This window comes from Carassius gibelio, chromosome A4 (assembly GCF_023724105.1).
Source record: "Carassius gibelio isolate Cgi1373 ecotype wild population from Czech Republic chromosome A4, carGib1.2-hapl.c, whole genome shotgun sequence".
In the NCBI taxonomy this organism is placed as follows: domain Eukaryota; kingdom Metazoa; phylum Chordata; class Actinopteri; order Cypriniformes; family Cyprinidae; genus Carassius; species Carassius gibelio.
In genome coordinates, this window is record NC_068374.1 from 23440815 (window position 1) to 23456160 (window position 15346).

Here is a 15346-nt window from a genome sequence, read left to right on the forward strand (position 1 = left end):
TCACTAGGTTTTGGAACAGAGCTCTGTTCTCTCTACCAGCCCCTCCCATAGTTTCTCCAGTGCGGGAGACTTTTTGGTCAGAGAAAAAAGGAAGATGAGGGAAAAAAAGGCAGATGGGAGTTTGCTTTTCTCATCTATGGAAGTACTAGCGCAGTAGCCCTGTAAATCTAGGTTTTGAGTAATGTTAGGCCTGATGGAAAAGGGCAGGAATAAGTTTCGAGAGAGATGTTGCCTATTAGGACTCTCCGATTCATCAAAGCTCCCGTCTGCCATGTAAGACCCTCTGTCTGGCTTTGTGTGTACTGTCTTGCCCTTTCCATAAATAGTGTCTGGGAACACCAGCCTCTGTGCTAAAGTCCGGTATTAATCTAACTGGGCAGTACAGCCAAAACAAAGAGTCTGGTCGGGAAATCAGTTACGTTTTCTTCACTGATCGCCTTGCAGTGAGGGGTGAACCAGGAGCAAAATACAGGTCACACGTCTGTGAACTCCCAACCCTGCTTCAATCGACACACTCCATCAGTTTGAGCACAGATTTATGAAGTAACCAATTTAGCCTGTGGAGATTTACACACTGGTGGCTAAATAGCCATGTGGTTTTATGAAGTCAACTTTGAATGATGTTTCGGCTCTGACAGGAAGATGAAATCTGAAGTGAACTCTGAATAGGCTGGTTATGTGGAAGAGGTAGAAATGTAACATGAACGTCATCTCCGAATATATTGGAGGAGGACAGTGAATGCCGATGGCAGATCACCTTTTCAGATGTGAATAACACACCAGAGAAGAACAACAGTGCAATATCATACTTTAATTTCCCAGGAAATAGTTTTTTTTTTTTTTTTTTTTTTACAGATTTATGTCATTATGAAAATATAACAATAAATGCATGAGGGAACCAACTCAGAGCAACCTGCCCTGTGCTACAGCGCCATTGTTCATTGTGATAGTGGCACCATCTAGTGGATAACAGGATTTAGCTGTTGCTGTTTCATTTGAGTAATGTGCAGAAAGCTTGATTTGAATATTAAGATTCTGTTTATTGCTCACCTCTGTCATTGCCACTAGCATATTGCAGTGGTTTGCTCTTGTCAATACTGTTGAAGCTCTGGCTCCTTCGGTTCAGGTTTGAGGATCCGTGGGCTTTGCTACTGCTACTGCCGCTGCCTGCAGCGGGGACTTTGGAGGGACCTGGCAACCTGTAACACACATACTGCACTCATTAGTTTGGGTTTCAATCACAAAACAGCTCATTTTTCAATATGACAACACAATAGACATCTCTTAATTGCTCTATAATCTGCAATAAATATTGCATGGCGGGTGTGTGTGTGTTTCTTTGCATTGTCTCATGCACCATTCATAATATTGATGACTTACTCGTGAATAAAGCTTGTTAATGACTCACGAGTGCCAGTGTTTAATTGGGAAACACGACCCTGTGACACATCTGCCTAACAACGGCTCATAAACATGTTGCGGGGTTACAAAACAGCAGCAAGATAACATTCTTTGACATTGACAGCTGTTTCACCTTCCTTCAATCTGATTATGCCAATAGACAATTGATTTTAACAAACCAAACTGATGACCTAATAAAGACTCAGTTATAGTTTCATTTTAAAAACCCTCATCATTTGAAATTCTCATCACTGATCAAATGTTTTGAAAAGTCTTATCACACAGAATCAGAGCAAATAGCTTTCTTAGAGATGATGGATTGGAGAACGATGATTCAGGCAGTTCAGGTGCATGTCTCATCAAGCCTCTAATGACACTGCTTCATCACTCGCTCATTTCCCATCAGGCACTTCTGCTTTTCCCCATTAACCTGTGTGTGCAGACCACCATAATATGCAAGCTCTGATAAAGCATATCTGATGATATTTCTCAAACAGGTTAGTTTGGTGAAAATTGGGACGGACATCAGTGTCTTGAGTTGAGGACATGGGTCTGAATGAAAGGCATTTAGAGAGTGCAGCAGAATCCTGCTGGGCTTTGTGTGTTTGTTTATTATACATTCGGACTAATTTCATCGTGCTTTTAACTATCAGTAAGACTGCGTAACTCTCAGCTGAACGTAACACATTTTATCATGTTAAAATGTGCAGATTTCTGCCAATTTTTTCCGCTGAATGTACAGAGAAAAACATCAAAAGAGAGCAGATTCAGTTTGGCCTGGTTCAAGGATGCAGGCAACATCTGACATCAGCATTTATTAGACATTTGGTTTTCTAATCTGGTCTTGAAATGTTCCTTACGCAAAGATTTGCATAAAAATGTATCATGTACACATTCACAAACACAAATATGCCTGTAGAGGATACATTTTGTGCTTACCAGGCATCTCAAGACAGAGAATGATGCTAAAATAGACCTGAAATAAACCTGTGGTGTGTAATGTTTCTCTGTGCTAAAGGATTTTATTCTACCCAGACTTATATTCAGAGACAAGTATGACATTTATAGGTTGATTTCCCTGAAAAATCCATGACGCTTTCAATGCATTGCTTTTTTTTGAGCATCCCAACCAAGCCAACACAGCAACACACTGGCTTAACCAATTGCATGAGTTCGGGGTGGGACTATATGTTAGTTCGGCCAATGAAAGGGAAGCAGATTTTTTTTTTTTTTTCCTAACTGTTTGTTTGATGGCATTGGTGGCACAGACATATATATTCTGCTTTAAAGTCTGAATCTGAGGTGGTCAGCTGCTAGACCAGGTCTCTGGATCTGTTCTTGTTTATTTCACGGTAAGAATTAAAGTGTTGGGGCTCACAGAGTTCAACTGTAAAGCATCTCAACGTTTGAATAATCACTGAATTTTAATCTGTATCCTGCATGCATAAAACGGCCTTATGGAAGATAAAATCTTTCAAATTATGCTTATTAAAATTTAGAGCAGGATGTTTAAGGATCAAATAAGACTGTTTCTGTCATCTCCGTTGAATCTTAATACTATCTTTCCGATTGAAGTACACTGAATATAACTAAAAGTTTTGGATTCTAGAGGACAGCTAATATTATGCATTATTATCCACCCTGCTTTCCTTCCTTTAAGAAACAAGATTACAGGTTATTACAATGTTCTATCTTTCCCAAATTACTGCACAATAATTATGTGTTGAATTGAACAGACACAGAGTTTCATATGCATATCTCTGAGGAAACAAACAGGAGTGTGTATTTTTGTTTGTGTAAATGTATGTGTGTATTAGTAACCTTTGAAGCCTCCTGTCAATTCAGTTTAATGATTAAATTAACACTAATAATATATATATATATATATATATATATATATATATATATATATATATATATATATAACTGATTTATTCATAAAGGATAAAACTGAATATAACCCACCAACCTATTACTGGAATATATTAAATATTAATTAACTATAATTAAAAACGTGTCTCGAATTCATTAATATGTGATCATTCATTTGTGAACCCACAGCCATGCAAGCATCAAAGCCACTACTCCGCTCTTCAGTGTCACATGATCTTTCAGAAATCATTCTAATCTGCTGATTTGGTGAAATTTGATTTAATTTCTGAACTGACCCCAACTTCTGAATGATAGTGTATAGTGATGTCATCTGGGAGAAACAAAATAAAAACGCCTAAGAAATGCCATGAACAATTCATCCATTTTTACAGTTTACTCTTTAACGATTTTTGATATACGGTTCATCTGTTTTCTGGTGCCTCTAAACACAGGCATTCTCACTTGCAATCACCAATAAATCTAAATTCTGATCCGATTTTCAAAAAAAAAAAAAAAAACTGTGGCCAGTTGTGCAGTCCAATGACAATATTAGGTGTGAACGTCTCTCTGCATATTTATACTGCATCTAAACATCTACATAATAAAGTATACATTACATCTGAACTTCGGAAGAGACCAGAGTCTAGTATGAAAAAAAAAATATTCAGGTCACTGACCAAACATTGTATATAATTGCTTTGAGAGAAGATACCAGATCTCAGATACCTCATAGAAAACTGCAGGCACGTGTTGTCTTTGAGCAAATAATGCCGTCAGTCGAACCCTACCCTTCAGGCTGTCAGTTCAGAAAGCACCATATCATACAAAGTGTCCATCACATTTCTCACATAGTTTGACCAGGGGCTGCTTGAAATGCTTTTTGCGAGCACAAAGCTTCTCACCAGCTCTGAGATTGGAGCAAATGCTTTCAGGGCCAAACAACTGCTGCCGGAGACTGAAACGGCAAAAAACTCAGAAATAAACCGCATTCAAGATCTAGGGTGCATCCAACACTTTCTGCACCTGTTCATCTGGAATCAACCAAGCTGTTCAGTTCAAAACCCTCAGAAAAGCTCCAGAAAGATTTTTTTTTTAATGATGAAAAAGCCAGACTAAAGTTGAGTTGAACTGCATAAGTAGATTCGGCTTTCCCCGAAGGTCTGCTGAGAATTTCAGGTGGCAGAACAGAGCAAGAGCAGACAGATACAGTTGAAGACTCTACCTTGTGTTTTTCTTCTGAGGGGCTGCTATTCCACTGTGACCGGGTGGACTTGTATATCGTGCGGTGAGACTGTAAAGAGGTAGTAGGAGAGAACGAGAGAGAAACGGGAGAGAAAAAGAGAAAGGGAGAGAGAGAGAGAGGAATGAAGTTAATGATTGGATTGAATTGTTTTTCAAACTGTGGCATCTTTCTCTCTAATGCAATAAGGGCGGCACTTAGCGAGGGCTTGGCGCACACGTGCAAACACAAACAGCATGGCCTCTGTCCGCACCTACTCAGATTCACATGACATGTCACTCGTCTCAAACCACAAGTATGTGTATTTCCTCCAACTGTCCTTCTGTTCTTGCCACTGTTGTATGTTGAAGATCTGTACAAGTTCTAAGCCAATCATAATCTTCATAAACACATAAGTGTTTGTGTGAATGCAGTGAGAGCTTTATTCTCAATTCTGGTGAATCACTGATCGGTTTGGATTGACCTCCACAACAACATATAACTCAGAGAAAGAAATCCCATTTGACAGAGAAGATATTCCTGCAGCTCCAGTCATAATATTTTAAAATTAGACTTATCCACACACTCTCTTTCCCACACACACAAGCACACACCTCTTTCAGGAATAATTTACTTGAAACTTGTATATACTGTGACCCCTCTTTATACAGTTTTTTTTTTTTTTTTTTGTTATTTATGTAAAAACATGCACTGTTCAAAAGTTTGGGTGAGTATGATTCTGCATATATATTATACATTTACTGAGCAAAGACACAGCAGAAACTATAGACCCTCTCTTTTCTAGCACTTCAAGGCTGCTCCTTTATGCTTAAAGAGTCCGACACCATGGTATAACAAGCGCATTTGCGTCCTAAAGAGAGCAGCCTGGAAAATGGAGCACAGCTGGAAGAAAACAAAAGTAGAGGTATTTCGTATTGCATGGAGGGAAATTGTTCTACTTACAGAAAAGCTCTTAAAATGATCAGCTTACTTTTTCTCACTTTTAGAAGAAAACAATATTTAATACAGTGGCTGAATTAATGAAAAATTAAGCATCAACTGCACAGACATTTCCCAACATTACAACAGTACAGAGGTAATGACTTCATGGACTTCTTTACTTCCAAGATCAATGCTATTAGGGATAAAATTCTAGCCATGCACCCGTCAGCCACAGTATCACATCAGACAGTGCACTACAGATCCCCTGAAGAATAATTCCATTCATTCTCTGCTATAAGAGAGGAAATATTGTATAACTTTTAAACCTACAACATGTATGTTAGACTCTATTCCATCTAAGCTACTAAAAGAGGTGCTTCCAGAAGTCATAGATCCTCTTCGGAAAATTATTTATTCGTAATTTTTATTAGAATATGTCCCAGAATCCTTCAAAGACTGCACGAACTTGTCATTGGGACAAGATCGCGGAAACCAGATAAAACCTCTGCACAATCTGACCTGTGTTGCAGCCTGGAATTAAACCACACCATGCAGGTTTCGTCTGGCCAGAGGAGAACTGCCCCCTGTCTGAGCCTGGTTTCTCCCATGGTTTGTTTCTCCATTTCTGCCACCGATATAGTTTTGGTTCCTTGCCCCTGTCACCTTTGGCTTGCTTAGTTGGGATGCTTATTTTCTGCTAATATTGTCGCCCTGATTGCATAGAAGCTATTGGAAGAGAGATGAACTGATGACATCACTGATTCGTCAATGAACTGACTTTAACTGAAAAAAAAAAAAAAATTAATCTGTCTTGTATAAAGCTCCATAACTATAAAGGTGACTTCACTATATCAGCTATTTAATGGCTTCAAAAGTAGTTCAATCAGATTTTAGAGCTGAAAACACTTTCATACTTTATATCATGAACAAACATGCACTGTATATAATGTTTTAAAGGTTTAACCTTTGAATATATACGTAGCATATGTAGAATACCTACAGTTACTGTGAAAATACATACTGTAATCTACAAGGTATTAGACATATGCTGCCTTCAAGTGGAGTTGTCCTTATATGTTTGGTCATTCATTACTACCATAGATGTAACGGAGTTCATGTACAGCCTGGAGGCTGGAGTCACTTTCCTGCAACACTTGATACATTACTGTAATAAACTTCATCCAAACATGTTTTATGGCTGTTTAGGTGAAAGTGCTACATGTTTCTGAACCAATCTCTGTAGGACAGAGATGACCCTTGCCTGAGGCTGGGATGAATGAGTGCAATTTGTCAGATCGAAAATATGCTGGATAGAGGCCCTGCCAGTAGGACTTGTACTTACAACACACTCACACATAAAACAAAGCACAAACACCACAGTCCAAAGCACAAAACACAGAACAGTTGGCTATACAGGTCTCAAATCTCTTTATCTCCAGCCACTGATGGCTGATTGACACAGGCTTTGTTCGTTTTGGGTGTGCACTCATGTTTGTCAATGTTTGGATATGCTGTGCTAAGCTGTAAATGTGCCTTGACAAGCTTTATAGCAGGTTTGTTAGCCCTGCGTGATGGAACGAGAATGTCTGTGGATGGATGGAAGTTGATTAAAGTCAAAGTATGAGAGAGAATGAGAAAAGGGGGATGTCCAGTTTGCAATGGTTGAACAGTTACAATAGGAGGGCTTCCATATAAATTACATCTAGGTGGTTTTACCTTCTGCCACGCTGAAGAATTTTTTTTTTAGCTTAAGGTCATCGGTAATATTCGTTGCTAATCCAAAGTGGTTTACCACCAACAATCAGCCTGACCAAGATGGTTGACAAGGTCAAAACCAAGTCTAACAGCTGGCAATCAATCTGATCAACCATCTACATTACTGTATCCCGGGCAGCTAGAGATCATGAATGACCAGCTTAGACCAGTAGAAAACCATGGAACACTTGACGCAACAAGTGTTCAGTCATTTGATTTATGTTTCTTTGGTGTTCCATGCTAGATAACCCCAACCACAGTGAAATTTAAAAAAAAAAATCTGATTGACTATGATTTTGTAATGTGACATCTAGTTAGGACATAAGATAAAACAAGCATCCATCTGTATTTCAACCAACAAGAGTCTTCCAAAAATGTCCTTCCAAAAGCTTCCAATATTGAAAGATAGGTGGGTGTGCATCCTCAGATGGAGATCATTATGACCACCATGAACGTTCACTTTAACAAGTAACTAGGAGCTGGCTTAAAATTACGGACTCCCTCAACAGAAACCCTGAGGAGCAACAAAGACTTCACCAGACTGGGAGAACGAGAGGAAGACAGTAAAATAGGGAGGCAAGACAGCAGGTTAACAAGCATTGTAACCCAAGACAGCTCCAGTGAGACACTAACACTGTCTTTCACTTTCTCATTCTCTTTTTCTCTCTCTCATGAGAATGTGATCATGTCCACATGATTAACGAGGCCCATCGTTTCTCCTCCATTTTTTCTACAGTATGGTAGAAAAAAAAAACACTCCTTACTCTACATCTTTCTTTCATTTCCCCTTACAGTCTAGCAGCATAAATGCATGACAGTGGTAGGTCTGACAATCTAAAAAAAAAAAAAAAAAAAATTGCTGCCATGGGACATTTAGACACATTTCACAGTAAAAAATCACTTTAAATAATAATCATTTCAATCATAACCAGTAACTCTGCCAAGTCACGATTCAGAACATATTAAAATTCATCTAAACAGTAAGGTTTAGTAAGGATCTCAAACTCACTCACTACAGTTTCTCTAGTGCAAGGGTGCCCAAACTCAGTCCTGGAGGGCCGGTGTCCAGCAAGTTTAGCTTCAACCCCAATCAGACACACCTGAACCAGCTAATCAAGCTCTTACTAGGTATACTAAAAACTTCACAGCAGGTGTGTTGAGGCAAGTTGGATCTAAACTCTGCAGGACACCAGCCCTCCAGGACTGAATTTGGACACCCCTGCTTTAATGGAAATCAATAAATCTGAAGATTACCCTACCTGCTCAATATAAAAACATCACAATGATAAAGAAAAGAAAAAAACAGTTCACGGTCTCATGAGATGAATTTCCAGTCATTTAAACAACAGAGACCACTTTTTGTGTGAGGCTACAGTACATTCACAACAACAGATATCAGTATTAAATTCAAGACCACTGTACTATCAAAGGGTAAACATAAGGTGCATTACAAAAACAAATAATATAAATCAAATCTGTAAAAATTTACACAACAATGTAAACAAATGCATTTTTAACATTCTGACTAGTCAGTGTCTGTTCTGAAAATACCTTAATTGCATTATAATATACAGTAAAGTACACTTGCTAATTATTCGTTTCTTATCTTTATCTTAGATTAAGTGTCATACGTGCTATGTATTGTGTACATGTGTATATACACGTGCGCACACACACACACACACACACACACACACACAATCTTACCTTTAAAATTAAAAATCTTTTCTTTAGCTGTACTTCACAAGTTCTGTTTAAATAATACTGTGATACTGTATGACTTCCCACAGCAAAAGACAGCAAGCAAAAATGACCACCCTCCGAAGAAGTTTGAAAACTAAGAGAAGCTGAACAACCCATAAAATGAGTTTAAGCTTACCTCCCGAGAGAGAAACATCTCATTTTCAAAGCAGAACAGGCAACTTCCAAAAAAAGGAACTAAACACCTAAATATAAAATGTGACACTTTGGATCCAGAATAATGATCAAATCTGGAGTGACACAATAGCCTCAATACACAGAACCAGAAACTTGTGCCATAAAGAAAAAAACCAAAACAATAACCATATGGTTTCCAGTCAAAGTTCCTGTTTAACCCAGATATGTAACACATTCAATATTACTATACCTATTGCTGTCAGGCTTTCTCTCATAGGACAATCGGCTCTTCCTGTCCCGTGAGTTGGGGGCAGGCAATCGTGAGCATGAGACCACCGAGTCGAGCCGTTCACCTCGGGACATGGTGCGCTGAGAGGATGATACTTCACCTCCCATATCTTTCCCAGAACTTAAGGCTCCGCAGTGTCCAGCTATCCCTCTCTCTCTCTTTCTCTCTCTCTGACCGTCACTCCAGCTGGTGTTGGCAATAGAAAGCTTGGATCTCTAAAACTGTAAATGGGAGCAGGGCCTATGGGTAAAACCAGCCAGTGTGTGTTATAAAAAGCTCACCCCTCATTCCCAGGGATCTCAGACGGTGTTGTATTATGGTATTTGGATCTCTAAAACGTAACAGATTCCCAGCTGACTGGGTGTCACAGTGTTAAAGGGAATTTCTAATACCATGTTCTAAGTAGTGCTAAAGGTTATAGTAAATCTATGATAAAGACATTTAGATTGTTACAAAATGATTTTTGCAACATCAGAATATTAGAATGATTTCTGAAGGATCATGTCACTGTACTGTATACAGTATAAGTGTGGAATATCTTCTCATGTCAGAAAAACCGAAAAATTATTTAGCACCAGCAATTCGACATATGAGTACAGACCAAAGAAAGATTTAGTTTAACCCTAGTGACGCAAGCGAAACTAAATTAAAGCATGCTGAGATTGATTTAGATGGTAAAAGTATACAAATATGCCAAAATTAAGCAGTCAGACCTTTTTACTCCATATATCTACACAAGTTGCGTTTAATGTAATATACACTGTCCTATTTAAAAACACTAGATTGAGCGATAAACAAGTGTTGTGTTGTGATATTTAATTTGAAAATAAATGTATGTCTTTTATCTTATTTAACCATAATCATAATACTGTGACTGTTGTGTCTTGCTCACTTTCCCACGAACAACCGCACACAAATCATTATTGGGACTAATGAAATTAAAGAATTACGGTGGAGCCTCAACATCTTTTCACCCAGTTTATTTTAATAAAACTTTTTACAATGGCCTATCCGTTGTGATGCGGATGGCAGGTGGATTAATTTCCCTCTCTACTATTGCATTAATCGTCCATTATCACCTGATCATACCTTTCGCAGGTTATTCGTGTTCGTGCTCTGTAGTCTGAAGACCATCAAAGATTTCTATTTACAGTTCGATTTGCTCACTTTCTGTAGCCTATATCATTTTATCTTTTAAGCTTCTACAGCCTGACAAATGGCCATGTATACACTGCAGAGTTTAAGGAGAAAAAATGTAACAGTAAAGGATTATATTTACATTTTATTTTCATTTATTTCATTGTTTACAGAAAGGATGCATTTCAAACTTTCTGTTTTCTTTTTTTTTTTCTATTAATAATCCATGTTGCGCTGCTTTTCTAGGCTATTTTTCTCCAAAGGACACACTTAGAATGCCTAATGTTGGTTTGATTTTTTTGTGTTACAGGAGAAAATAAAGAATTTAGTCCACCTGATGTAGTAGATTTAATGCGGGTGGGGTTCAGGTTGTGGTCTTCATGTCAAACGGGTTAGTTTTTCGTTTATTTGACCATTTTATTTTATTTCAGTTTCTAAGATTTTTTTTCCGATCAATCATTTTCGTCTTAGCTTTCATTTTCATTTACGAAAATAACCTTGCAAGCCAGTAAACATTTGGAGAAACACTTCCCAAATGCCATACAATAGCTTCCCTTTTACCCGACTGTCTGAAGCTGGACAGAGAACTGAGACTGTTATCTGAGAAGACTGTGTTTACAACATCCTCCAGGCCAATCTACAGCCCTCCTGGCCCAATTCTGCTCGCTGATGTCATTTGGTGTGTGTGGAATGCTAAAGCGTGTGTGTGTCTGTTTCAGGCTGGCAGTCCAAGGCCCTCTGAACACCTGTTACTGCTGGATGTGAGTTGAGAGAGCTCCCACAGGCCCTGGACAAGAATGAGGGGCAGCTGTTGTCCTTCTCTCACTCTCTTTCTCTCTTTTCTTCGCACTTGTGAACGCTGACAGAACAGAGAACTCAGCACTAAAAAGCGTACACTCGTGCTTTTCTGCCTGTCCCACACACACACATGCGCAAATGCATTCTGGGTCAGGTAACGTGAGCCAGGCTGTATAATGCCACTCATGTGTGGCATCTCCTCTTCAGAGCTGCTAAGAAAGATTACTCATCTATTTACATCATAGTCACAGCCTTCCTTTTTTTTTTTACCAACACACATATCCACACTGTATACAGAGGCGTTTAGTGTTTAAATGAGAACATGGCTGAGACTATCGTCTTATATAGAAATATTTATAAATACTGTAACCTAACCCTAACCCACACCTGAACAGAAAACTTTCTGCATTTATTTTTACAATTGAATGGATGAATGATTACTTTATTTTGATTCCGTTATTACAAACAAGGATGTAACCAAATGGAACTTTGTCCCAAATTTGTAAACAAACACAAACCCTTTTATCTTGATCAAATCTGAAATTAATTAAATGCAATAGAATGACAAATGTTGTGTATAAAAAGTCCAGTGTGATACTGATAATTAAATACAGTTGTTATATAGTGTGAATTGCACACTAATCTAGTATTAATAAATAAGCAATAATAATAAGAAGAAGTTGTATTGCACATGAAAATCCCTTATTGCACATAAATATATGTGAACTGCACAGAAACTCAGCTTTTTCCCTTGTTCATCTGTAAACTAAATCACATTATATTTCAAGAATTTGAAAGAAAGAACATCTAACATTCCACCCCAATATATATATATATATAATATATTTAATATATTAATTAATTAATTAATTTAATATATTAACTTTGTTTAACTGATGAAAGAGAAAGCATGGACTGTGAAATGACATATGGCTTGGATGTTAAGACAATATTCTCCTTACAATTTCTTACAAAGTATTAAAAGGTCTCTCTCTCTCACACACTCTCTTTTCATGATTAAAGATGCAAAAGTCAAATGGAGAAGCAACAGCAATAGAGATTATAAGACATGTCCTACCTGGACTGCATGTCTTGTGTTTTGTGCTGGCTCGCTGGCGCCGCCCCCGTGGTCTGATGCGTGACGTGCTGCTGAAGCTCCACTAACGACTGCAGGTACTGCTGCTGGTGCTGCTGTTGCTGTTTGTAGCGGGACAGGATGAAGAACAGACCCAGGATGCTCTTCAGATTCCCATTACACACTTCTGAAGATCAAACACACCATATTTAAAAAGTACCACGGGAAGAGCACTTTAATCCTGCATTACTTTGATGCGCTAAACCTTCGCATGTTTTCGGTACAGAATCAAGTGAGAAGAAACCGTTGTTATGACACATGGCAGTTAGCCTCATCATAGGGAAGTTCAAGTTTTGTTTACAAGAAGTTGAAAATATGGGGAAGATGAGTTCTGCTCTGAATGAGGAAGTGATATATTGTATGACAATATGAGACCGTCTGGAGAATCCAAGTTTAGCACAGTCATTTGACTGTCTGGAGTCCTGTGCATCATAAATTAGATGTTAACATTTATAAATAGTCACAGAAACAACTGACTTCTATTTGACATCTTTTATGAGGATATGCCGATTCAATAAGTAAAACTCTGGAGTGACGGGTTGGAGTTTAGAAGCCCAAATGCTATTATCCTGATTCAGAGACGATGTAAATGAAGTGTCCTATGAGGAATGCTTTTCCGAAACTTTGTTCCACAATTGCAGTTGTGAGTTTGAATAAGTGCCAACACATCGTAGCTCTGATCACAGAGATAAAAGATTGGGGATGAAGGCAAAGGCATCGATTGTCTGCGCTCCGCCTGCCAGCGACGCTTTACTCTCTTGTGCCCATTTATGAAATGGCCTTCATTCATACTCACACACTGCTAATGGTTGGTGCTGAAAGCGACTGAAAGATGGGTGTGCTGAGGCAGCGCTAAAGAGAAGGATCTGGCTTCATTCTGACAGCCCGCCTGTTTGTTCTGCCCATCAGCAATCTTTGGGGTTATTAATCTCCCCCCAGTTCAATTTGGGATCGTGCAGAGCTGTAATTTGTATTCTACATAATAAAGCAATCAGATGGTATGTTTCAGCTGAACACATTTTCTGTGTCAGGCAACAGAAATCTGGCACTATTTGGTTGCATTGCACTTTAGATCAATATGGAAAATGCGAGGCGCAATAATGTTTTCAACTGTTTATTCTGGAAGGCTAATTTGTAAATATGCTTTGTATGTTTGCATTAATTGAGGGAATTAGTCTTTTTTGTCACAACTGCTCTTTGAAACAGCTTACGGAGTGCATTTGTATTATGGCAAAAGCTATTTTGATTCACATTAATGGGATAATTTTATGTTCATCTGCTTATCCCCAGGATCCAAGATGTAGATTACTTTGTTTCTTCAGTAGAACACAAACAAAGATTTAGAACTCAAATCGTTGCAGACTGTCAGTCGTATATAATGTAAGTGGATGGGAATCGTGGCTTTGGGAGTCCAAAAACATACACAAACAAAACCAAATTAAATATTGCGGCTCGTGACGACATAAAACCAATCGTCTGTGCAAGAAACTGAACAGTATTTATAACTTTTAATTTAATTTCATTTTCACCGCAATGTCCAAACTGTCTGTCCTGAGCGTGTCTTCTTCTTTCTTTACAGCAGATTGCAGACTTAAACGTGCATTACCGCCACCTATGTCTCAAGTGGACCATTCACACTCCTAACTGAGATTTTAGATAGCGTGTCAATAGTCCATTTGAGACATAGGTGGCGGTTATGCACTTATAAGCCTGGATCCGCCATAAAGCAAGAAGAAGAAGACGTGTCAGGCACCTGCTGTTGAAAAGAACGTGCTCAGGACTGTTCGGAACTTGCTGTGAAAACAGATGAAAACTATACAAAAACCAAACAAAAAACAGAAAACTAACAGAAAACTATATAAATATGATATGTACAAATTGATAGCCTGAATGCACTGTAAGTCGCTTTGGATAAAAGCGTCTGCTAAATGCATAAATGTAATTTAATTTAATTTAGTTTAATTTAAATACTGTTCAGTTTCTTGCACAGAATGATGGTTTTGTTTCTTTACACATTACACATAATTTGGTTTTGTTTGTCTATGTTTTTGGACTACTAAAGCCGTGATTCCCATCAAAATCTTGTGAAATATTATTTAAATTGCAATAATATTTAATGATATTATTAATACAAATTATTAATAAATATAATAAGAAAGTGTTAAAAATAAATCTGTCAGTCTATCGACAGACAGACATAGTGAAAGTGAAATTCTAGCACTTACATAACCCTGAAAATACTCAAGCTAACAGATCACGCCACATGTTTTGCAAACTAACACCTGAGCTAGGACTTAAATTGGAAACTTGAAGTAAAAGCTGTCAGCAAATCAACACACTTTTAACAGAAGTTTAAATGTGGAGTCTTTAGGCTTTGCTGTCACTAGCTGCAAAAGATCAAATGTCGTATCTGTTCAGAAGGGCTCATAAAGGGAAGTGGGGACAGAGAGGTGTGCATGCATTATCTATTTACAGTGATGTGCCCTTGACCACTTCCACTGTATACTAGGGGTTGTGATGACTTCTGATTTTTAAAGTCGACTTTTATGTGATGAAAGTCGAGTCAAAGTCGACTAGCCACTGATGACGTCATTAATGAACATAAGCCTGGAGCTGTAAAAAAAAGAAAACCTTGTGCACAGCTATGGCATATGACACAGTGCTGCCCACATGGTTATTGCTCCTATTAACAGCAATTTTTTTTGTCAGTTTTTTTGTCTATGGGTCGTTATATTTCTCAAAGATTTCTGCTCGTTCTAAATCAGATACAGATAAAGTAACATAGTAAAGATTACTTGTATTTATGTATTTATTTTAGGGCCGGGACTTTAACGCGCTAATTGAGATTAATTAATTACACAAAAAATAACGCGTTAACTAAGATTAATTAGTTACAGAAAAAAAATTCCCGCATTTTTAA

The 15346-nt window shown here is 38.0% G+C and overlaps 1 protein-coding gene across 6 annotated transcripts in view; it reads right to left on the reverse strand.

The window, feature by feature from the left end:
- Nucleotides 1-15346, reverse strand: part of LOC127973534 (neuron navigator 3) — a 137697-nt gene that overhangs the window by 66217 nt on the left and 56134 nt on the right. For all 6 annotated transcript variants that reach the window (XM_052577378.1, XM_052577377.1, XM_052577376.1 and 3 more), the window contains exons 5-7: nucleotides 12370-12553; nucleotides 4496-4564; nucleotides 1051-1199 (exon numbers count right to left, since the gene is read on the reverse strand). In XM_052577378.1, coding sequence (XP_052433338.1) covers nucleotides 1051-1199; nucleotides 4496-4564; nucleotides 12370-12553 — 402 coding nt within the window. The remainder of the gene's footprint in view (nucleotides 1-1050; nucleotides 1200-4495; nucleotides 4565-12369; nucleotides 12554-15346) is intronic.